General features: G+C 41.6%; 1 protein-coding gene and 1 long non-coding RNA gene across 2 annotated transcripts in view; one reads left to right on the plus strand and one right to left on the minus strand.

Moving 5' to 3' along the window:
• Positions 1-25211, minus strand: part of ano3 (anoctamin 3) — a 76685-nt gene that overhangs the window by 8155 nt on the left and 43319 nt on the right. Inside the window, exons 10-20 of the mRNA XM_018763832.2 lie at positions 24653-24774; positions 24233-24367; positions 23004-23100; positions 22215-22275; positions 8727-8809; positions 8117-8257; positions 6919-7083; positions 5678-5714; positions 5457-5568; positions 2063-2120; positions 1582-1679 (exon numbers count right to left, since the gene is read on the minus strand). Of these exons, the coding sequence (XP_018619348.2) occupies positions 1582-1679; positions 2063-2120; positions 5457-5568; positions 5678-5714; positions 6919-7083; positions 8117-8257; positions 8727-8809; positions 22215-22275; positions 23004-23100; positions 24233-24367; positions 24653-24774 (1109 nt within the window). The remainder of the gene's footprint in view (positions 1-1581; positions 1680-2062; positions 2121-5456; positions 5569-5677; positions 5715-6918; positions 7084-8116; positions 8258-8726; positions 8810-22214; positions 22276-23003; positions 23101-24232; positions 24368-24652; positions 24775-25211) is intronic.
• On the plus strand, positions 9927-11427 carry LOC108941189 (uncharacterized). The gene is made up of 2 exons (XR_001966613.2): positions 9927-10007; positions 10911-11427. It is a non-coding gene; the product is annotated as an uncharacterized LOC108941189 (long non-coding RNA).

Here is a 25211-nt window from a genome sequence, read left to right on the forward strand (position 1 = left end):
CAGTACTCAACACTACAACAGCCAGAGGTGGGGATGGAATTTGCAACCTTCGGGTCTGAAGGTACCGGCTTCAACCACTACACTACAAGCCGTCCCTATGCGAGGCTTTCAGGTAAGGCTTTCCTTTGCCTTTCCGATTCTTAGTGCTTTCTTTAAAATTGGTTGCTTTAGGACTCATTGTTATTGATGCTAAACAGTCGGCAGATTTCCGAGATGTGCTTATGAGCTGCTAAAGGTGACATGCACAGGAGAAGCGATGCCCCACAGGGGGAGATTCTGCCTGAATTGCATGGTTCTCGGTGTCGTCAAGGTGCATGCTGTGCACGCAAATTTCTGTTCTCATAAGGCATCTCTCACAAGTGAACTGAGAGCTCGTTGACAGCTCGCTATAGCTTGCATATCTTGCGGTGAAAGTGACACTTGCTCATAATACGATCAGCTGTACTTTTGGCTGCTAATTAGTATGTTTATATGCATTTTATTTATTATTATATGGTAATATCTTCTGTTTTTTACTGTGTTCATTATTTTTTGTTGTGTGTAAGTAGCTTCTTGTTGTTTTTTATGTAGCACCACGGTCCAGGAGGAACGTTGTTTCGTTCCACTGTATACTGTACCATCTGTATATGGTTGAAATGGCAATAAAGCCACTTTGACTTTGAATATGAAATTCTCGGGGGCCCTCCCTGCTCACAGTGAAACAAGTCAAGGGGTTAAGGCGTCGTGCTATACTCAGTAACCGGATTTATGGTTCATCATTCGATACTGAGGCATCACTGTTAAAGTTCCACTATTGTATCCAACAATGAACAACTGCTGTCTTTTCCAGGAACTTTAAACATAGTTACGACTGTCACAGACAAGGGCAATCAATAAAAATGCAAGAAATGGATTTTAAATGTATTATCTCTGCAGCTGTGCTTCTTTAAAGCAGATGAGCAAACAGTGGATATGAAGTAAAAATTAAGTATCACATTCAGAAAGTTTAAAAGTCTCAGTGAAAGTTAATTTTTCAGGAAACATCTCCCCAGATGTCCAATATTTATCCTTACAGGTGACTGCATAGCTGGTTTTTAAACCTGCTGTACTACTTAGCTGGGGTTACTGCAGGTGCTTTTTAACAGCATCACAGTATTACAGCACCCGTTACCACAGTATAAGCTGCAAGCGTAAGTAACTGAGACCAGTTCAGTTGCATTCACATCAAAAAATTACCCAGCTGTATAAATCGGTAAATAATTGTAAGTAGCTTTGGAGAAAAGCGAATGATAAATGAATATGTAAATGTAAGTTGCTAATTCGTGGACAGAAGTACTAAGTGAATGTTGCTCCATCATGTACCAATACTCATGTGCAATAGGCTGGGTAACATTCACAGGTACCAGGATGGTGTTACACTTGCAGGTATTGGGCTGTGTAATATTCATGGGCACCAGGCATTGATATGTTCAAAGGTACCAAGATGTTGTAAAAAAACACCAGAATCTCGCTGTGCAATGCTCATGGGTACCAGGCTGTGTAATACACACGGGTGCCGGATGGTGTAATACACATAGGTACCAGCTTGTGTAACACACTCACGGGTAGCCCAGCTCCATGAAGTTGTTCCAGATTTGCTTGAGCACCATAATCACCTCCATCTGTAGACAGAGGTCTATCAGACAGCCGCTGGGATGGCACTAGGGAAGGACATCAACAGGGCAAAGTGAAATGTCTGTAAGAGTGATATAAATCCTCAATAAGGCCTGTAACTACCATTTAAGCCCATATTATGTTATGATAACCAATGCTAATACTGTGAATTATAGCCAATATAAATCATGCCTGTAGGAGGTCTTATTCTCTTAAGAACTCTCATAAAAGCTCATGTCCAGTCTTTTGATTTTTAATGAAGAATTACTGAGGTGTAATGTTAAAGTAGAAGTAGGAACCAAAGAACGATCATAAATCAAAACTGAATTTCATCCTAGTGCGGTTATATTTTAATAATATCTGGAAGCCATGCAGAAAGTACACCGTTTCTTCCCATGCCTGTTTCAGCGTTATTCTGAAAGAGACTCACCTCCTCCAGTCGCCACCTTTTGAACAGTTTGTTGTACTTCCCTGGTCTGCCTGCAAACCTGCACAGCAAAGAGTGGACTTAGCACAGATTCCTCCAGAATGCATTAAGACAATGGCATGGATCACATGAAGGAAAAAGTAAACTAAGATCCATCCATCCATCCATCCATCCATCATTAACAACCACTTGACCTGAGTGGGGTTGCGGCAAACCAGAGCCTAAACCAGCAACACAGGGCGCAAGGCTGAAGGGGGACGACACACACCCAGGACAGGATGCCAGTCCATCACAACGCACCCCAAGCAGGGTTTGAATGCCAGACCCGCTACATAGTGGGCACCAGCTGAACTCGCCGCACCACCACGTCCCCTGTAAACTGATATATATCACGGAAAAGATGTCATAGTGCTAAGATGTATGGACACACACACACACACACACACACACACACACACACACACACACACACACACACACACACACACACACACACACACACACACACACACACACACATCTTCAGAGCCGCTCGTCCCATATGGGGTCACGGAGCCCACCCGGCAACACAGGGCGTAAGGCCGGAGGGGGAGAGGACACACCCAGGACGGGACGCCAGTCCGTCGCAAGGTACCCCAAGCGGGACTCGAACCCCAGACCCACCGGACAGCAGGACCGTGGTCCAACCCACTGCGCCACCGCACCCCCTCGTATAGACATACATCCGTTCCATTTTTCTTTCCATTTCATTCACACATAGCGTGATATCTGGGGCAAAAACACATGCAATAATGTTTTTTTTCAGTCATCTGCTCCTTTCTTTAGGATCAATTCAGGGTCTTACTCGCTTTCACTTTAATACTTAAATTTCCAAATTGGTGTGTTGTTCAAACTGCAAGTAGTTTGTTAAACAACTATGACATTTTAAGCTGGCTTTGGGGTTGATGTTAGCTAAATAATAATATGACTTTGTCACGCCCACACCTGAGAGCACGACGGCAACACCTGGTACCAATCAGCCCAACCAGGTATAAAAACAGTGCTGTCCTGATACTGGGTGTGGAATCTTGCAACGCCCTGGCTTGCAAATTCAGCGATTTACCCCTTGCACTCTCTTCCTCATTCTAGTGTTTACCTGGTTTTTGACCTCTGCTTGCTTTCCCTTGTTTTGAGTATTGTCTTGCCCTCTAAACGACGTCTGCACCTTGATCGACCTACGCCTGTCCCTGATCCCTGTTCCGGAATGACCTCACTCACGCTTGGGTCCGAACCACCTACCTCCTGCCTCCTGTCCCTGACTGTGACAGACTTGTACAGTTCTATCCAGCCATCCATCCAGCCATCATGAATTACTATTATTATTAAAAACTTTGGGCTAATAACGGGCCACGGTGATCCGGAGCTTAATTTAAAAAAAAAAAAAAAAAAACTTCAAACTACAGTGAGATTGAAATTAAACTAAAAATACTGAAAATAAAAAATATGTTCTGTTAAATCCCTCTTACCCATCACAAAAGTATCTGCAACATACATCAGCCTCCAAGCATTTTCAAATTGTAATATATACACAGCCAATCAAAATTTGATAATACACACACGTACGTCTGAAACCACTTGTTCCAAGTGGGGTCGTGATGAACTGAGGCCTAACTCAACAAAACAGGAGGCAAGGCTGGAGACGCGCCCAGGACAGGATGCCAGTCCGGCACAAGGCACCCCAACCAGGACTCGAACCCCACGCTCGCCAGAGAGCGGAACCTGGCCAAACCCGCTGCGCCCCCACATCCCCTGATAATAGCCACATCTCTCAAATTATTATCCTGATTGATTTATCTTATTGTGACATAGCAGGTCTGTCCCAGTTAGGGGTCAGGAGGAAATCACTAATTTATTCCACAGTTAACTTAATGGGTGCACACAGTGAGTGTCCCTGGCATGTCTGTTATATGTATGTGTTATATTTGTGTTTCACTGATATATTAATTACCAAACAGCATTACGTGTTTTAGGGTTGGAAAAAGGGCTAAGCGAGGTTTTACATGCCATTAAATATTCCCTGTTTTGGCTTTGCACATGCTCAGTTGAATGTAAATGGAAAAACCCAATACTGGGTAAATTTGTCATGAATTGCTTTTCAATAATCATTATATTTCATGAAAATAGTGAATTGTTACAGACGGGAAAATGATATTTATGCACAAACCCATTGCAAAGGTTGATCATAAAGTTATATCTGTAGGTCATGTTTTACCTGGTTCATGTCTCACAATGATACCCCTTTTTTCAAAGTAGATGGTTCAGTCTTTTGTAGTGGAATGAAGGTAGGCTGTTTAAAGGATTCATTTGCTCTCTTGTCAGGGGGTGGTATATATGTAAACCATTAAGGTAGTTAACAACACATATCAAGTGCTGTGGACCTTTGTGAACATTGTATATAGTCCCATATTCTCACTCTGTTTAAGCACTACATCTATTCATTGAGCTGATGCTTTTGCCTAAAGTGACTTACAATGTTGGTCCACCTACAAATATTTACCCATTTATACAGCTGGGAAATTTTACTAGAGCAATTTGAAGGTAAGTATCTTGCTCAGGGGTGCCATAGCCAAAGGTGGGAATCAAACCCACCATCTTTGGGTCTAAAGGCAACAGCTCTAACCACTACACTACCAGCTGTCCTGAGACACTATTAAGCCTTGTTATGACTTACCAATTGTTAGAGAAAGAACCCAAATGAAACACATGTCTGTCACCAAGACACAAGGTGAGATAGTCATAAAGGTGCAACATTCCTCATCTTGTTATTGATCACCAAATACAACCTATAAACCTCATGAAAGCGAGTTAGATTCCTGTGATTCCACACAAATTAAATTCATGTGGTCCTATTGTGAAATGAATATTGCTGAATATGAAACATGCAACCGAAAATGAAATGGAGAACATTTATATTGTCAATATTTTTAAACAAAAATGTCACAACATGAGAAGTCAGTATATGATGAAGCGTGTGGGAACTCACAATTTAAAACATGTTCAGCTGAAGAAAAAAATGTGTAAAGCAAACGGAATTATGTGAAACAGTTGGTTCAGCAATACGCAAGAAACAACCACTCCGAGGTGTTTGTAAACTTGCAGCTTTTTGTATCAGCCAAGGCAATAGGGAAGGAAATGCCATGAGAATTCCTGCAGTACCAGACTCTACAAACAGCATCACGGTCACCACCCACTACCCACAGAAACAGGAGGTGTCCAATGCTGGTGATGGGAGTTGCACAGGAATATGACCACTTTTCATCTAGCCCCCAAAACTTGCATTGCATCGAGATATAATAGACAATAAAGTGAAAAATTAAAGCAAAATTGAGCATGAAGATACAAAATAAACATGGCCTACCTCCCCAGGAAGAAAGCAATGTAGAAAGTGGAACTGTTGAGGTTGACGAACTGAAAGAGGAACATTTTCAGAGCGAAGCTGTTCTCCCATTCCGACTCCGTCCGAGGATGTTCTGAAAGACAAATCAGAAAACAGCAGCACTTTAGAGTTTGTTTTAATTTACTGCTTCTGCCAGCTCACCCTGGAATGTGACCGCCTTGTCAAACGGAACTTGGACTTACCCAGATTTGTAAGCAGGTATGCAACCTTTTCATACACCTGGTAAATAAAAAAGACCGGACAGGTAAGCTGGGTGCAGCAACACTGCTGTGATCTCAAATTTATGACAAAAATTAAAATTAGGACAGCTGGTAGCATATTGGTTTGAGCTGTTGACTTTGGCCCCAAAGATTGCAAATTCAATCCCCAATTCCAGCTGTAATACTCTTGAGCAAGGTACTTACCCACCCTAAAATTGCTCCAGTTAAATTACCCAGCTGTATAAATGGGTAAATAACTGTAGATACACCAACATCGTAAGCCACTTTGGTGAAAATCATCAGCTAAATGAGTAAATGTAAGAGTCAAGATAGGCTGTATTGTCATTTCAACCATATACAGCTGGTACAGTTCACAGTGAAACAAAACAACGTTCCTCAAGGACCATAGAAGTACATAAAACAACATGGAGTCATCTACACTGACTACAAAAAGTGCACGTGTGATTTTGGGTCCAGAGCGGCCGCCGAGTGTTAGCGCTGCGCCGCCATCTTAGGACGAAGTCCCACATTAATTCCTGTAAGAAAAGCCCACTTACTGACTTTGACCTGTGATACCAAATACCCTTCTGATCAAGCTTTGGCGCTTGTCATGACCAGTCCATGAATAGCACTGTAGTTTACCGCAGTATCTAGTCTGTACTTTTTTTGCTTTTCACACAAATTCCGGTTTGTTTCCTACCAGCGTGGTGAAATTCCATATACCTAGAGCCAGTTTCCATTGCGTCGGTCGAAGTTGTCAAGATTTATTTTAGTCTCTGCCTGTAACCTGACAACTATTACACCTGAGCTCCAAACCTCAATAGGCCACCAGCTGCGTGTCAGCAAGAAACCCCCCCAGATACTTATTAATTCTCTTGACGATGAAATACAGTTTTTAAGAATAGCAAAAATGTTCTGTCCATTACAAAATAGCCAACTTCTTAATTTCTTATAAGAGTTAGGGAAGTATACATACATTTGTACAATATGCATTAGCTGTAATATGACTCATACTTATGTTTGCACAATAGACAACGGACAATGACTCCACCCAAGGAGCTAAGGTACAGTTCGGATCCATTTCTTGCCCCGTTCGGAATAACAGATTTAGCCAAGAGTATTAATTATCCATGTGGTGAAACCAAGCCTCTTTGGAACTGAAGGACTTTTGTTTGAGTCCCAGACGTTATGGGAACTTGGTGAGTTTTAGCAATGCCGCTTACCACATTGAGAGACATGATGATCATGAAGTTGATGCACACAGCGGTGCCCGATGTGGCGAACTGCCAGTTTTTCCTCACGAACTCCCATTTGAAGGAAGCGAAATGCTCCATCGCAATCAAGCGGAACACCACCACCGCAAAGACGGCCGTCAGTACCAGGGAAATCTGGCAACGGAGAGAATATGGAGAAGTGCTTCAGTGTCAACACCGGTTGTTTCACTTGAATGCAAGCTCTGGCTTCCAATCTATTATATTACATTAGATTAGACAGAAGTTGTCTACAGTCAATAGCTTTTTGTTAATGATTTTGTCTTGTAATATTGAATAAATTTGATTAGATTTCCTATTTAAAAGTGAAATGTTTGTTTTACCTTCTATGTGTTGTATATATTAATTGCATTGTGTAATGGTATATAAATTTATGTCAGACACAGCTCTTTGTAGTATAAATATAAATGTGTGCGCACACTCATCCCCGATATTCTGTCCTCCAATATCCAGTTTTCATTCATCTGGTCTGAAAAATCCAGCCCAGGCTGGCAACATTCGGTCTGGCACCATAAGCAGACCCCATGTGAAAAATGTAAATTAACATCAGCTACGCGAGAAAGACTAAGAGAGAGTGCATTGTGGGAATGGGGTACCCACGCTCTCAGTTACACTTCAATATTTTATGGTCTGACTTGCATATCCATCTAGAACAAATAGGAGCACCTCCAAGATTATTGACTGCACTGGGCTGAGAGTCAGATGCTACATAAATGGACAGTCAGAGGACTGGGGTGTTCCCACTGCAGAACTGGAATTAGTATGGCTGAATACGCTGCCCAGCTCTTCTGGTTTTTGGTATTTTAATATTTATGCGACATGTAATATTAAAAGTTATTCTACTTTAATATGTTACACAGCCTTTTCCTTTTATTAGGTACAATTTAAGGTGATTTTAGGGTGAACTTGTGATAGGATTGGAATGAATTGCAATTCATAATGGATTAAGTAATTTCACTATGCTTTTTTTCAAAACTTGGTCGGCTTTTTCAGAAAAAAATGAGGACCCATTAACAGGGATAGGTGTATTCATAAGAAATGTATGCAAAAAAAAAAAAAAAATCAAAGGAAGCATACAATTACTACTGCTACTACCACCACCACCATCAACAATAATAATAATAATAATAATGACAATAATAATAAGTACCATAAAGAATATTCCAGAAACAGAGACCATAAGCCTGCTGAGCTTGTCTGTGAAAGGCTGGAAGGGCTCTGGCTTGCCGGAGATTGGGTTCACCCTCTCCATCCTCGAGTACTTTGCCTCAAACTGGGGACGCAGCTCCTCCTGCCAAAGAGTCCCAGCACTGTGATTTCCACCAGATTTTCCACACGTCTCATCTTGACTGGTTAATCTGCGCCCCCTAACAAACTAACACATTAGTGTGAAGCCTGATGAGACCAATCAAACGAAATTATTAACCTAACAAAGCAACACATATGGGGTATTTAGGATTTATGATATTTTATTTATAATTCAATAAAGAGTTAAGGTAAGATTAGTGGAAAAAGGTGCTCAGAAGAAACCAGATACATGAACTTTGCTGGAGATACAGACCACTTAAATCAACTTTAAAACACCAAATTAAAACAATGAGCCCTTACTTCAGTGATGGTTAATTATGACAAACCAGCAAAATAAGTGTAAATGTAAACCATCTGAATAAAAGGGTTTATTGAAGTTCTTATTGAATTATTGAAGCTAATAAACTGACATATAACATTACTGTGAACCGAGATCATCTAAGTGCTCTTACCTCTTCCTCTTCCCAATCAATCAAATCCCAGTCATAGGTGAGTTCTGCCCTTCTTCTCTTCCAGAACTCCAGGAACACAGTGGCTGCAAAAGAAACTCACATTTACTTATTTAGCCCACATTTTGTCAGAAGCCACTTACAAAGAATGACCTGTTTATACAGTTGGGCAATTATTACATTTAAATGCATTTACATGTATTCATTTAGGAAACACTTTTCTCCAAAGCGACGTACATCTCATAGAAAATACAATGCGTTAGTTTGTTACTTTCCACCATATGAACCAATGTTCATCACACCAGTAGCTCCATAAAACTTTATCCGAATTTTGACAATTCCTAATACTCTTTCTACTAATAATTTTTTTTTTTTTAAATATATAAACATTTCTGTTACATTACAGGAGTACCTGCATGAATGTTTATCCTTTGTTTAACAGGTATGGTCTCAAAGTTATAGTGCATGAACATTTACACCTTACAGGAACTTGAGAGATCATGGGTGAAGTGAGTCTGGAAGAGGTGAGTTTTAAGACCCTTTTAAAATGTGGACAGAGATTCAGCAGTTCTGAGTGACAGGGGGAGGTTGTTCTACCAAATCGGAGCCAAAACCGAGTACCTTTGTGCTTTTGCTTCTGGACCATTCGTGTGGGTAAGCATCACCTTGGGTAACACAAGGGAATATTGGGTAACACTGCATAACATTGGGTCACACGCCGTGCAAGATCTAGTGCTGATCTATTACCGGCACCTAATGTAAACCTGTACCCCGCAAGAGATGATACGCTGAAGCCAACCCACAAACTGGCCACCTTGGCCTCGCCTTCTCATGGGAAGAACAATGACAATTGTTTCCCACACACACTTTGAGCACAGCTGTCACAGTGAACCTAATTATATGTCCTTATATAACTGAGTTCCATGGTTATTCTGATGAAAACAGGAAGACTGGATTATGGCTTTGATGTGTGTGAAGATAAGTTTACAGATGTAAAGTATGTGTGTGGGGTTGGTGCTTGTTTTGCAGTCACTATGGTGTCTTACGGGCCACGTAAGCACAGGAACCGTGTGTAACAGGTGTGAAATCTGGTTTGGTAGGTTCCTAGGTGGCCATGCTATAGGTGTACCTCCATATGTAGATATGTCCCTCCCTCCGTTCCTCCTTCCTACCCCCTTCCCCAGGCATAAATATTCGCCATAACCCTGAGAGGCACTTTTCACCTGTTGCTGCCTTCCTGACAACACTGACACCTCACTGGGTTCCACCTGAACATCTCTTTCGGTACGTTTGTTGGCTTTCACCTGTCTCGCCATCATAATCTGACACTGTTACTCTGCTAAAACTCAACATATGATTTTGAAATTATGTCCCCACTTGGTGTGGGAATATAACAAATGTGTCTGTGAGCAATGGGTCCAGCAATTACTGTAGAAAATGCAAAAATAATTTTTTGCAAAATCTGAAATAAATCATATATACGACAGACATTGTGTGTCGTCACACAGTTGGCTGAAACACACCCAGTGAGAATGGATATCTGTCTGCACCTCATTCATGTGTTTCATTCTGAATGGGTTTAACACACACACACACACACACACACACACACACACACACACACACACACACACATTTTTTGAACCGCTTGTCCCATACGGGGTTGCGGGGAACCGGAGCCTACCCGGCAACACAGGGCGTAAGGCCGGTTTAACAAGTTCTCCTAAAAATTATACAGGTTACCAGTCTATAAAAGTAAATCAGAACACTTATAACAGTAATCTATTTTAAAATTAGAAAACATCTTTAGCCAAGGCAGTTACAATGTACGTTCAACATAGATACCATTTTAAAAGATTTTTGGCATATTTCTCATGCTTAATTATCAAGAGCTCAAATATTTCGTGCTAGTTCTAAATAATTTATATTACATTTATTCATTTAGCTGATGCTTTTCTCCAAAGTAACTTGCAAGTTAAGGTGCCTACAATTATTTATCCATCTATACAGCTGGGTAATTTTTTTTTTTACTGGAGCAATTTAGGGTAAGAACCTTGCTCAAGGGTACTGCAACCAGAGGTGGGATTCAAATCTGTGATGTTTGACGAACTGCACTGAATGATCTTGGAATAGATAACGTTTCTATATTTACAAAGCAATTTTTACGTTTTTATCGTTTTTTAATAGCTGAAACGAAAAGCAACATGGATCTACGCATCGTGGCAGCCCTTCTCCTGTTCTCTCTGGTGGCCCTCAGTAGGTCTGAAGGGGATGGAAATGTTGACCCCCAGGAAGACATGGTGAACGACGGGAGTGATGAAGGTTCCAGCATCATCTCCAAAGAATTGGACAACATGATGGAAGAATCAAGTGGCCAGGATGAGCTTCTTCACTTCAACAGTGTGTTAAGTACCGCAGCGTTGGACACAGGCTCTGGCAATGGCTCAGATCCTGGGAACTAGTGAACAAGACAAATCTCTCTTGTCTTAGGAAGCCCTTTTTCTAAGGTGCTGACTCACTGTATGTACCTGACTAAAATGCTTAATCAGTGTCATATAATGGGAAAATAATAAAAGTGACATGGATTCAAGCTGATTTTACATTTGGATTGTGAAACCTATTTAAACCGAAATCTAATGTTTTCAATACAAAAAAAAAATCTGTATTTACAATGTTGCAAGTTTATTAAAAGCAATTACTGAAATACTCATTGTAGAATCACCTCAGTGTAGCTTAGTGAGAATCACTGTCAGAATAATACGCAAGTGAATGGAGTCAGTGGGGCTAAAGAATCGACGATACCGTTCTCTTTTATACTTAGTATCTGTACAAAGCTGAATATCATGGTCAAACTGTCAACACTTGCCTGTCTCAATTCACCCTACATTAATTTTCATTTCTGTTTCTGAATATATGAAATTGAAAAAATGCTGAAGGAAAAAAAATCACTTTTTATTCACCTTTTCACAATTTAAAATTCACTTGACATGGCAATGTTTTTTTTTTTTTTTTGCAATTTAATTTTTTGGGTGATCTGAAATAAAATGGAAGGATATATATTACAGGGGGGCACAGTGGTGGAGTGGGTTGGACCAGGTCCTGCTCTCCAGTGGGTCTGGGGTTCGAGTCCCGCTTGGGGTGCCTTGCCACGGACTGGCGTCCTGTCCTGGGTGTGTCCTCTCCCCCTCCAGCCTTACGCCCTGTGTTGCCGGGTTAGGCTCCGCGACCCCGTATGGGGCAAGCGGGTCAGAAAGTGTGTGTGGGTGTGTGATATATACTACATTTTGCACGAGAATCACACATACTTCCACTGTTGTATTATGTCATCAGCTTTATCTCTTCTTTACATTTACATATTTAGCAGATGCTTTTCTCCAAATTGACTTCCACTGAACTCTCTGTAGTGTTATCAGCCCACACATCTTATTCACCACGGTGACTTACACTGCTAGATACACTGCTTACACTGGGTCACTCATCCATACATCAGTGGAACACACACACTCTCTCTCTGTCACTCACACACTACGGGTGAACCTGAACAGCATGTCTTTGGGAAGAAACCAGAGCACCCAGTGGAAACCTACACAGACAACAAGCAAACTCCACACCGACTGAGTGGGGATTGAATCCACATCCTCTCGCACCACCCACATGCTCTGATACAGCAGAGCTACTCGCTGTGCCACCTGTATGTGCTACCTGTGTATATAACACACATCTGTGTGATGTCCTACTAGAGGTCACTAGAAGGTTTTGTTTTCAGCCTTTGAACTCAATTCTGTACATATTCTAATCTGAGAACTATTGTGATTTAAAATATTCAAGCATTGCAATAATCAGCCAAGCCTATAGACCACATCTGAGTAAGATGCATCAGTAAAATGCATCAGTAATGATGACAGAACTAATCTGACTGGTAGCTGCACAAAAATGTATGGCAATAAACCAGAATGAGTGGCTTTTATCTTATTATTACCAGCATTTTATTAGTCCAACAAGCCTACGTGGCCAAAACCCAGTTTCCATCTCTCACTGATGCTGAGGATAAACCTGCAGGCGGTAGGAAATGCCAAAGTCAACCCAGGAACTGGTCGTATGGGACTCTCCCTCCTATGGCAAAATATTTTCAAATACAAAAGAACTCAAACACCCTCCCAGAGGATGATAGAGCTCAACTTTGAACCTGGATCACAGCAATCTTTCCTCAATGTCTTTTCTAGCTCATCAGTTTCGAACACTTGAAACAGAAAATCTTTGAATTAGTTAAGGCACACACACATTTTCGGAACCGCTTGTCCCATCCGGGGTCGCGGGGAACCGGAGCCTACCCGGCAACACAGGGCGCAAGGCCGGAGGGGGAGGGGACACACCCAGGATGGGACGCCAGTCCGTCGCAAGGCACCCCAAGCGGGACTCGAACCCCAGACCCATTGGAGAGCAGGACCTGGTCCAACCCACTGCGCCACCGCACCCCCCTTAGTTAAGGCAAATAAGCGCCATTATATGGCATTTATATTTGTTTTTTGCAGATGTTTTTCTTCAAAGTGACACAGAAGTGACACAATACTCAGAGGAAAAATGTAAATTTCATCAAGAGATGGAGATACAAATCTACAAACATGATTTATAAAGTACAGTCAATCATCCCAATATACCCATTTTGCCAGCATACATGAGTAGCTCTATATCAAATGGAAAAGGAACAAGTATTTTTTAGATAAGCAATGAAGGTTTATTGAGCAGACAGGAGACCAAGACTCAAGACGGTCTGAAAAACATGTGTTTTGAGTATGTTGAGAGGGATTCGGCAGTTCTGGGTGAAAAAATGAGATCAATCCACCACACTGGAGGCAGAACCAAGAATCTTTGGGCTTTAGATTTTGGATCTCTCATGCATGGGACTACCAAGTGGGCATAGGTGGAGAAGCATAGCACATATTTTCAAATATAGATGGTCTTGTAGGTCATAACCAGAGTCTTCAACTCCATATGGGCAGCTACAGGAAGCCAATGGAGAAAGACAAAGATGAGAACTTCATGAAAACGCTTTGAAAGTTCAAACACATCTCATGCACCAATATTCTGTATAAGCTGGTGAGGCTGAACGGTGGACTCCTGAAGACCAGACGAAAGGGAGTGGAAGGACTCCAGAGTGTTTTGTGAGATAAAGGCGGATTCTGTGGATGTTATGTAGGATCTATCTGGAAGACTGGATTATGACTTTGATCTGTTGAGAGAAGCAGAGACTTAAGTTGATTGTTACTACCAGGCTCGTAACCGATGAAACAGATGAAATGAGTGAGTTGCCCAGCTTGACAGAGAGCTCCTGATAGGTGGACAGGCTAGCTAAGAGGTGAAACATCTCAATTTTGGAAAAGCTGAGTTGTAGATGGTGATGGATCATTTAAGCAGAAATGTCCGGGAGGCAGACAGTGATACATTGGGATACCTCTATAACAGCACGGGGAAAGGGAAGAACAGTTGGGTATTGTTGGTATAGCAGTGATAGGAGAACCTGTGAGAGAAACGAGAGAGCCAAAAGGAAGAGGTGTAGATGGAAAAGAGCAAGGGTCCCAGCACTGGGCTCTGGGCAACACCTGTTAAGAGGGGCTGAGGGAAAAACAGCAAGCCATGCCAGACCACCTGGTAAGATCTACCTGACAGCTAAGACTCACACCATTACAATACTTTTCCTTTAACTCCAAAATGTCAAAGTAAGGAAAGTAGGATCTAGCGGCTGACAAAGTCAAACACTGCAGTCACACTCATTCCTTCAATTAGCTGATGCTTTTCTCCAAAGCAACTTACAATGTTAAGCTACTTAGTACAATAATTTACCCATTTACACAAGTGGGTAATTTTACTGGAAAAATTGAGGGTAAGTTCCTTACTCAAGCATACTATAGCTGGAGATGGGAGCTGAACTTGCAACCTGTGAGTCTAAAGACAGTAGCTTTAAACACTGTGTTACCTACTGTGGACCGGTCTTGTGACTTGGGTTACCAAATATGTTTAGGGATGGTGAGGATGCCGTTGTCGTCAGAAATGTTGCCACAGCAATGTATCAGCATGTCAAACGAAGAGGGTGTGACTAACAAGTGTAAAATGTGGACTTGCAGGTCTTCAGCTAGCCATAAGAGAGGTGTGCCTTCTTCCCTCCCCAGGCCTACAGACTTGCTGCTACAAATCAAGTATTTTTTTTTATTGCTGCAGCAAAGTAAAAAAAAGGTCAGTTTTGGTCGAAAAGTAATATGAGAGCAATTAAGAACTACAATAATTTTATCATATATAATTTTCTCTCAAGATTAATACAGGAAAATGATCTTAACTTTAAATGGATAACACCAAGAAACTGAAACATTTAGATCATGCTTTAAGACTTTAATATAGATTTTATGAAGGCGATATGAGATACGCTCACGTTAGAGCCTTGAAACAAAAACACGCGACTAATCTCCTTCGCAGGGAAATTTAAGGTTCATGTGAAGCGTCACTAGCGTCATACTGGCTGGATGAGCAGAGAGGGTGTGACTAACAGGTGTGAAATGCAGTTGGTCCGGTTCTCAGGTGGCATACAGGTGCACCTCCCTCCCCTGTATCTAGAAACCTCCCTCCCTTCCTCCCCCCAGGCCTAAAGATCTGCTGGCACACTGGGAGGCTCTCCTCACTACTGCTGCCTTCCTGACTACGCTGACACGCCGTCTCCTTCGGTACGTAGCTGACTTTCACCTGCCTCTCGTATCCTAACCTTCTTCCTCTATAACAACAATTTGCACTTTTTGAAATTAGAGCTCCATGTAGTCTGGGAATAACACAAACTTGCAGGTGAGCACTGAGGTTTATGGTTCAGAATCAGTGTATTAAATATAGCAGAAGAACCCAACAGTCTTATGGAACATCTGAAGCTAATTTCATATTGTGGAACAGGACAGATAGTAACCATGTTTTTTGCTGTGAATGTATTTGAGATGTGCAATGGGTGACATTTGAGGCCTAGAAAGGGATCAATATCAGGGAAGATTCAACCAGAACACGGTATCATATTACATTACGTAGGACCGGATTCCTCAATCTACTAGGGGATGTATCTCTCCCTGCCAACAGACACACACATGCACACACACACACAATAACAGCAAAGTCAGTCTAATAGAGAAAGATGGAGTAGTTGTGCGTCATCACATACTTGATTGCAACAAACCGGTTAGAACACCTATATATGGACACCTCTTTCATGCATTGGAATGAATAATATTGATGGTATTTAAGGCAAAAAACATTACCCCACCCTTACTCTGTGTGCTATAGTGAGAACAGTTGTCATCAAAATAACCCCAAAAGGCAAAGTCATATTCAGGGTCATTTACCTGATGCTCTAAAAAAGACAAAAGGTTATACTTTAAACAATCCTTTTCCAGTATTGTATAATTAAATCTGTTTAATTATGGATTGGCAAATTAGTTAATCCAAACTGGGGGAAAACATTTTATCCTTCATTAATATGTAATCGAAATATATTTATATATCAAATACAGATTGATCATCTTCATCATTTTCATCATTTTTCATTTTCATCACCTAGTAAACAGCAAATTTGAATCTTTATTTTTAGAGGGGGGACATTTTTCTAAAGTATTTTTGTTTTGTATTTGGTGTTTATGTAACATCAATTGGAAAAAATTGACAAGTTTTAATAAATCTGTATATTTATGGTAATTTATGTAAAGGCAAAGGTCACAGGTTTCCAAATGGCAACCTTACCTCACTTCTTCTCAAACAGCAGTTAGAAAATCATGTAAAAATCCTATGTCTGCACCACTTTCTTATAGTTATGTGTTTCAGTGACTTAATATCTCAGAATAATGAAAATGAAGAGTGACACGCTGGACACATGACTGAGGGTTTGAGCTATAAACCTTTTGGTCAAATTGCATTGTGGGAAATAATCAGTAACCATAGTACATTACAGCAGTTCTACAGATAAAAGTTCTACTGTTTACATTATCGCTTATCTTCATTTTTGCAGAAAAAAACAGAAAGTCAGAACCACCATGGATCTGCACTTCATGGTAACCCTGCTGCTTTTCCCTCTGCTGACCCTGAGTGCGGCAGAAATGAATGAAGATGCTGAGTCCCAAAAAGAAGCGAGGAATGAAGTGAGCGAGGAAGGATTTGGCTCAGGAATACTGCACCTACTCTCCGAAACTAGGAGCAGCAACAGCACCTTGCTTGGAGGACCCAATGACCCTGACAACCCACACTATGAAGACAAAGGCTCCAACAACACAGTTATTGAAAACCCAAGTGGTGAAGACACAGGTTCCAACAACACAGCTCCTGGAAACCCAAGTGATGAAGACACAGGTTCCAACAACACAGCTCCTGGAAGCCCAAGTGATGAAGGCACAGGTTCCAACAACACAGCTCCTGGAAGCCCAAGTGATGAAGGCACAGGTTCCAACAACACAGCTCCTGGAAGCCCAAGTGATGAGGACACAGGTTCCAACAACACAACTCCTGGAAACCCAAGTGATGAGGACACAGGCTATTACAACACAACTGCTGGAAACCCAAATGGTGATAATACAGGCTTTAATAACACGGAGACCGGCGACAACACAGGTGTTACTTCTGCCGAGCCCCCACATTTCCTGGACACAACGACTGCGTCCACCCCCTCGAGCTCTGACTCTCCCTCAACTGGACCTCCTGGAAATGTCCCAGATACCAACAACAGCCTTGTTCGCTCAGAGGACAACCAGGACATGGGTAAGTAAGCCATAGCTGTTGTTTCTGAAGCTCCAACACTAATGAATAATGTAAATATACATATACTGTGGGGCCATGGGCTTCTGGGCTATGGGTTCGGGGTCAATTTGAATCTAGATCAGCCTGTGTGACGTTTGCATGTTCTCCCAATGTTCCATCCAGGGGGTGCTCTACCTCACACCCTATATTTCCAGGATAGTCTTTGTTACAGCAACAGTAGGAGAACCCAGTTACAAAATCACAGTAAACAGCGGAACGTTTATTTTCATTACTCTCCACACCTATCTTACCCTCCCATATGCAGCTGCATGATCTATTCACTCTCTTTAGGCTGGCTCTCAGAGCTCCTTCTACAGGGATTACCATGTGGATATTCCAGGAGAGCACAGGCCAGGTCATTGTTGTATTGTACCCTGCTTGTGGTGATACTGAGAGTGAATACCAGCACAGGGGACACAGCCGCAATTGAAAGGGAGACTGAAACCTGACCTTCTGCATGCATGTCTGGCAAAGGGTGTCAAAGCCTTTCAGTCTACCGGTGCGTGCGGGAAAAGCTGGTATGCTTTATGCTCTGCATGTGTGTGTTGAAGGCTCGATGGGAGGCATGTCGAGGATAGCGAACAAAAAGGCGTGGGCTGCCATCCTTGGCACAGCCATCGTGGTGGGCTGTGTGGTCCTTGTCCTCTTCATGCTGCTAAAGAAGAGAAACCGCCAGGACTTCATGCACAGGAAGCTTGAGGAGGACTTCAATATGGAACCAGGTAGGTGTAGGAAAAGTATTCAGAATGTCACCCATAGTACTACTTGGTAATGTACATCTAACTGAACAGGACAGGTCATAAGTTTAGAGAAATGTAAACCAGTGAAACCAGTTCCTGAAGGTAACATCTTGACCTCCTTTAAAAGAAGTGAAAGAAGAAGTGCAGACACTGGAAGTGAGACCGTCACAGATGAAGAAGGCAAAATATTGTACATCCAGTACCTAGAATGTTGATGACCCCTGTTCCAAGCACCCCTGACACAGCTGACTTTACGAAATACAGATTGACGAATTAAAGTATGGTAACCCCCTGTGTCCCTTAGTTTTACCACAAAATGGTTATTTAAAGAGAATCAGTGTTTCTCATGTGACATAACAGGTGTGTAATGACCAATATGGTCCATATGTTGCTTTAGAGGAAATCATGTGTGTTGTAGAAACACGGAAGTAGTGCAGGTGCAAAAATAAGTGAAGTGGCATTGGTTAAACCAAGTATGTAAGTAGAATCAGGTGTGTAAATGTAATCATTTTTTAACTTCATCAGTTATTTTAAGGTGTAATGTTTCGATTTTATAAGAATATTTTAATAGTTTACACAAGAATAATGACCATCTCTATAGGGTTCACATACTTTCCAGCACCACTGCACACAGTAAAGTGTTATATGCTGGACTCGAAAAAGTGCGTGGGCATGTGTGAGCGTCCGTCTCTGTCTGTGGGTGTATGTGTGATTGTGTGTGTATGTGTGCTAGTGCCTGTGGGAATGTGTATGTGTGGGAGAGTGTGTGGGTTTTAAAACGGGTGTGGGATGGGCGGGATTCAAGTGCTCACTTTTTGAGACTGAATAATGTATTTTTTAAAAGGCCGGATATCTATTTGAAAGCCTTCTGGTCGCGAACAGTCAGCATGTGCCTAATATGCAAAGCAGCGCGAGGCAGCCTGACCCACTTTTCCTAGACGAAGGGGGGTGAGAAGCAGCTCCTTCAGTCCCCTGGGCAGACCACTCTCTGCGCGCACTGAGCTCAGCCAGGGATCCACACCGTGCCTCTCGCACAAAGCACATCGACCAGGCACCCGTCCCTGCGCCACATAGCTGGGTTTCTAGAACATTCCACGAATCCACTGGGCCACTCAAACAAGCTGATGCAGTGCAGTAGTACCCCCTTTCATCCACAGGTTCACTTTCCGCGGTTTCAGTTACCTGCGGTCAATCGCCAGCAGAAAATATTAAATGGAAAATTCCAGAAATAAACAATGCATAAGTTTTAAATCGCACCCCATTATGAGTAGCCGTCCCACCCAGGACGTGAATCATCCCTTTGTCCAGCGTTTCCAAGCTGTACACACTACCCGCCCATTAGTCATTTAGTAGCGTCTCGGTTATCAGATCAACTGTCGCGGTATCGCAGCGCTTGTGTTCAAGTAACTCTTTTTTTTTAAGTAAAAAAACTTTATTTTAAAAAAACTATACTGATGAGGACCTGGGCACTGGTCCTTAGTTTTCTTTCTTCTTCTGTTTAGGAAAAAACATAGTATATATAGCGTTCGGTACTGTCTGTGGTTTCAGGCATCTGCTGGGGGTCTTGGAACACATCCCCCATGGATAAGAGGGGACTGCTATATACCATATTCATTTTCAAAACAAGACAGTTTGCTTATCTACTATAGTATAAACTTAAGACCAAGTAGGTAGTACTTCTGGGAAATGAAACAGGTTCAAAAATTGTTGGAGAATTTTACAAATAAATGTACAAAATTCATTCACACATTTATACCAACTAGGACCAAAAGTGGGTTTGCAACTTCATTTCTTTGGAAATCCAGCCACTATGTCCCAATCACTAAATGCTCAATACAGAGGTTCCTTGATTTATTTTCAGCCACATTTTTATGAATTTATTCAGTTTTCTTCAACCACTTGGCCTATGCATGATCACTGTGTTTCAGAGATGTAGCTCAATTTATTTGTTGGTTATGTTCAGTAAAAGTCTCAGCTATAATAATAATAATAATAATAATAATAATAACAATAATAATAATTACCCAACTGTATCAATTGGTAAATAATTGTAAGCTTGTAATTGTAATAACTATAACCTTAACATTGAAAGTCGCTACAAACAGCTAAATGTAAATGTAAATCTAAATAAAACATATGCTTTTAACAAAAAATATTTAAAAATGTTTTCTTAATAGTATTTTAATATTTTTTAAATATTTCAGCTAAACTAATTCCTATTCAGTGATGATGCAATTATCCATAAACCTGTTCAATGTTTGTCATTTTGTTATTGATCACTAATTAATTTGTCTCACACTCCTACCTGGGTGCATTTTACTGCCAACTAATGGCTGGAATTGGAAATGCATCTGAATTTGCGCCACTTATTTTTGAAAATAAGTGAAGAAAGAGCAACGAAGAAGACATAAATGGGTAATATTAGCATATTTAAAAATTTGTTACTCAGATGTTTGTAACACTGGGACTCAGTGTACTATTGTTTTTTGAAAAATGTGAGGAAGCGAGGTCACCAAAGTAAGGACAGTGAAGGTTGACAGGCTGAAGTTGTGTTTCACAGATATAACATGGCACTTTAAATCCTACTGTCCTTCAGTCATCCGACTACATAACACTCAACACCTGTTCTTTGTGTCTCTGACTCATAGTGCTCCGTCTGGACAACTTCGAACCCTTGAAGATAGGAAACATGGCCTACGACAACCCGGGACTCCAGGGGGACAGCATCTAGATGGACAATATCCACACAGGAGGCAAGCAGCGACAATACTAGAACTGGTGGACCAGCTAATGTGCCATAATGGACCTTTTTAGTGGCTTTCACACTAAAAACATCTGGAGAGCCTTTGGTATATTTTGCTGCCTTATAATGTTATGAATAATGCGATGAAAACATACAATGCCAATGGGATTTTTATTCTTCCATTGTTTAAACCCCATGGAATCCCTTCCAACCATAAGCTGTATTTATACAACAAACGGCAACAACCGCTGAAGGGCGTCTCCCATAACTTTCCCAGTGTATTTCATGCTTTAGAAAGTTTAGAGCATGCACGCTCCCTGCTCCCTTTGAAGAAAACCTCATATTTCCATGCTGAAAAGAAGAAGTTCATTTGAGCTCTTTCATCTGCTCAAATATTGCAGTCTCAGCAGGATCTACTCTTTGCTCCACTCTCCGGAAATAACGTGGTAAAAATAATGAGCTACAGCTGCAGGGGTTTGCTCCGGTAATCAAAGGTAATCACAGCAGACCGAGCTACGGAGGTCATAACAACAGCATGTAAAGTGACACCATTAATTCCCCAAGACGTATGTTAAAACTCCGATATTGGTAAACAGGTACACTGTAACAGCAGCGTCCACACGAAAATTTTACATTTATATTTAATTTTACTAATTTTTTTGAGCTTCCAAATTTCCATTTGCAATTGCACAATCACCTATTTCAAAGAACATTTTGGAAAGAGGGCACATTTTTAAATGATGTGCTTTTGTTTACCATGGTGTAAGTAGCAAGCCAGGATAACAGACACCAACGGTAACTGTAGGAGCACAGGTCTTCCTGTGAGGTCTGGAGCAGTAGAACTTCCCACACCTGCAACTTTAGCACTTTAGGGGTCACGCGCTTTTAAGGAAATTAGCTATTTATTTATTAATTGTTTTATCTGTGAATTATTCAAACGGGGTTGTGCAACGCTTTCGTCCGAAAACACGTTACATTTGTCAGGACGTAGCTCAATATATCAAATCTGTGATCCAAATCTAAGATGTCTTCAAAATTAATTCGAGTTGGTATCAAGTGGCGACTGCTGAGGAGCGAATGAAATAAACGATGTTCAGTTATCTGCTGCTTCGGTAACCGTCTGTATGAATCAATGTGTGCGATAGGAGAATGCGTATGAGATAAAATGGAACTTGAAGGAGAGATTACTGCGCTTACCCCATATTGCCATGAAGATGGCGAAGAACACGGTACCGCCGTTGTCGAAGAGGTGTGTCACCTAGGGGAGTGCAGGATCGGTGCTCTTACAAAACACACGCATGAACATGCACACATAACATAAGCAATCCCCACCTATGTACTGGCTGTATAAGTGAAAAAAAAAAAAACGTAGGGCAGGTGCATCTTTGTGTTGCCATATTATAGTTAGTGTCGGATTCATATTTTTATTTTTGTATTGGTTGCACAATAACACTAAGGAACAAAGAGCAAAACCAGTTTTGCAGACTGTCATTCCATCTGTATCTGCACCCAACAAAGCTTGCAATGTTTTTTTATGGTTTAAAAGAAACGAAACGCACCTTTCACAGAAATCGTACTGTGTCATCGAATTTGAACACAATGTTCCAAAAAGGTATTTTGCATATAGGAGTGCCACTTGTACATATGCTACTACCGCCACCTATTTTAGAGAAAAATGCTTGCTTTTCATTTAATGAGTAACGAAAATACAAATTCTTTCATTTTAACGTACCACTCATGATAACAATTTCCATTAATGTTTTGATTGAAGCCGAGGAAAATCATGTAACGTACTGCATAATTTGGCATGTGTTGAGATGGTAATAAATGGTTGTTAAAAGTGACATTGCCATTGTGTGAATACACATGACATTCTCTGCAATGTGCTGCTCGCTGCTGCTCGGTTTATTGTGCGTCACTCGTCCCACCGTCAGGAAACTGGGGTGCCTTCTAAAGGCATGCTGGAAAACCAGACCAGAGGCTCACCTTGGCGTAGATACAGCTGTCGCTCAGCCTCCAGGGGCTGCAGTTCCGTTCACACATGGGACACATGATGGTGGTGTTCGCCTCGCAGATCTCTTTGCTGACAACACATAAAAACATTGGATTTCTCCTCTGTATCAGCTTTATCATGTGATATGTATCTTACTACGTCTGATATGTAGTTACTGGTGTAAGATATCCTGGCAAAAACAGTGCTATTGGACAATCTGCTTTCTAGGGACAGCCAGTAGTGTAGTGGGTAGAGCTACTGCCTTCAGATCCACAGGTTGCAGGTCAATCCCCATCTCCAGCTGTAATACCCTTGTGCAACATCCCTACCCTAAAACTGCTTCAGTAAAAATTACCCTGCTGTACAAATGTGTAGGTGACTGCAAGTTGCTTTGGAGAAAGTGTCAGCTAAATGAAAGTGGCTGAACTCTGAGAATAGTATGTCTGTGTGTTATGAAATGTATTTTGTTTAATCTGAGTTGTACAGTATTTACAGTATGTGTGTAAAAAAAGGTTCAAATTGCTGTAAATGATACTCTGCGAGCTGGGCGGCAGCGGGGGGAGGTGGGGTGGTTTCGGCTGGGAATATAGTGGTATCTCCAGAGGGTGGAAGATTGACCCGCTGGTGAGCCGGAGTGGCTCATGCGCCTTCCTGGGTGTTCTGAGTTCCACACATCACATAAAATTCGCTACTACCCAATACAAGCTTCATAATAAGAAATAAAAGCATTTATACAAGCATTTTAAAGAATTGTAAGCTGTATTTATTTTATTTTGAGGTGCAGACAAAAACTCCACATCACCATGGAGCTGGAGGTTGGTGGAGACGTGTCCCAAGCCATTGATCAGCTACAGCTTGTTCATCTTCTCTTTGTGTCTTATCCACCTTCTCTATAACTTGAAATATTTACTGCAGTACTTACTCTTCACTGCATTACTTGCTATCTGTTGAAACACTGGGGGACACTTTGCTACGCGAATTGATTTGGTCAGTCTAAACACTTGGAAAAATGTTCAGCAACAGGTTCATTGCTTGAACGACTGTAAGTCGAGGACCAACTGTACAGGTATAGTTTGATCGTCTACCATGCGGTGGCTCTAATTTTCAGAAAATCCTGGACATTTAAAAGTATACAGCAGAAAAGCCGAGGTGTACTGCGGGAGCATGATTGTTGGCCGAGCGCAGAGTGGAGCAGCTCTACTATGAAGAACGATCTACTCACCTCACTTGGCTAGAGTCCATGGTGAAAAGGCCATAGAGGAAGACCAGCAGTCCAACTAAAGCGGCTGGGATGAGCATGCCAGTATACCACCCCAGCCATGCGAAATACAGTCCGATCTTTTCCCCGAAGTATCGTCTGCCAAGGAAGACGTGAACAGAGCACAGCTCTTTATGCACTTTACCATACAATTTACATTAGACTTAGACGTCCACTCTATCCACACACATATTCAGGGCGGCAGGAGATATAGTGACATCTTCCACATTGTCTTGGCCGTTTGGTTTGGAAGATACTTGTGAGTAGTATAGTGTATAGTGTAGTCCTATCTAGCATAGTTAGGTGCCTTGGATGAAGACATCAGGTAAGTAAAACACATTAGGAGCAGAAACACAGCAGAGCTGGGAATGGTTTCTTGTGTACCTGATGAGGTCCAGCGGCTGGTACTTGTACCACATTCCCCAGCGGGCCCATCTCTCATACAGAAGGTGCCTGTGGTTCAGGGCACCGTGGGTCTTGATTGGGTGTCTGCTTCTATAACCACCCTGGTCACACAGTTATTGTTAGGTCCATATGCCACACACACTGCATGCATTTAATGCATAAGACGAAACAATAAGATCAAAGCTTCCTCTTCCTGGCCCTGGGGACCTACTCTGTGCTAGTTTTCATTCCAACCAACCGTGCCATAATTATCTAGGCATGACAGGACTGTTGCAATTTACTGACCCTGATGTTATCTATTACCCATTACACACCCTTTTAAGGTTTACAGGTGTATTTTTTTAAAAATGTATTGAGCGTACACACTGTTAACCTAGTTTGGTTCTTCATGCCCAACAAATATTGATGTGATTTTTCAGTTTAATTAGGTAGACATGAAGTTGCTGAACACAAATAAAATGAAAAAACTGTATTATTTAGACCAGGCCCAGGGCTGAGAAACAGCTTTTACACGGCATGGACACTCTGACATGAAGGG

This window comes from Scleropages formosus, chromosome 11, assembly GCF_900964775.1.
Source record: "Scleropages formosus chromosome 11, fSclFor1.1, whole genome shotgun sequence".
NCBI lineage: Eukaryota > Metazoa > Chordata > Actinopteri > Osteoglossiformes > Osteoglossidae > Scleropages > Scleropages formosus.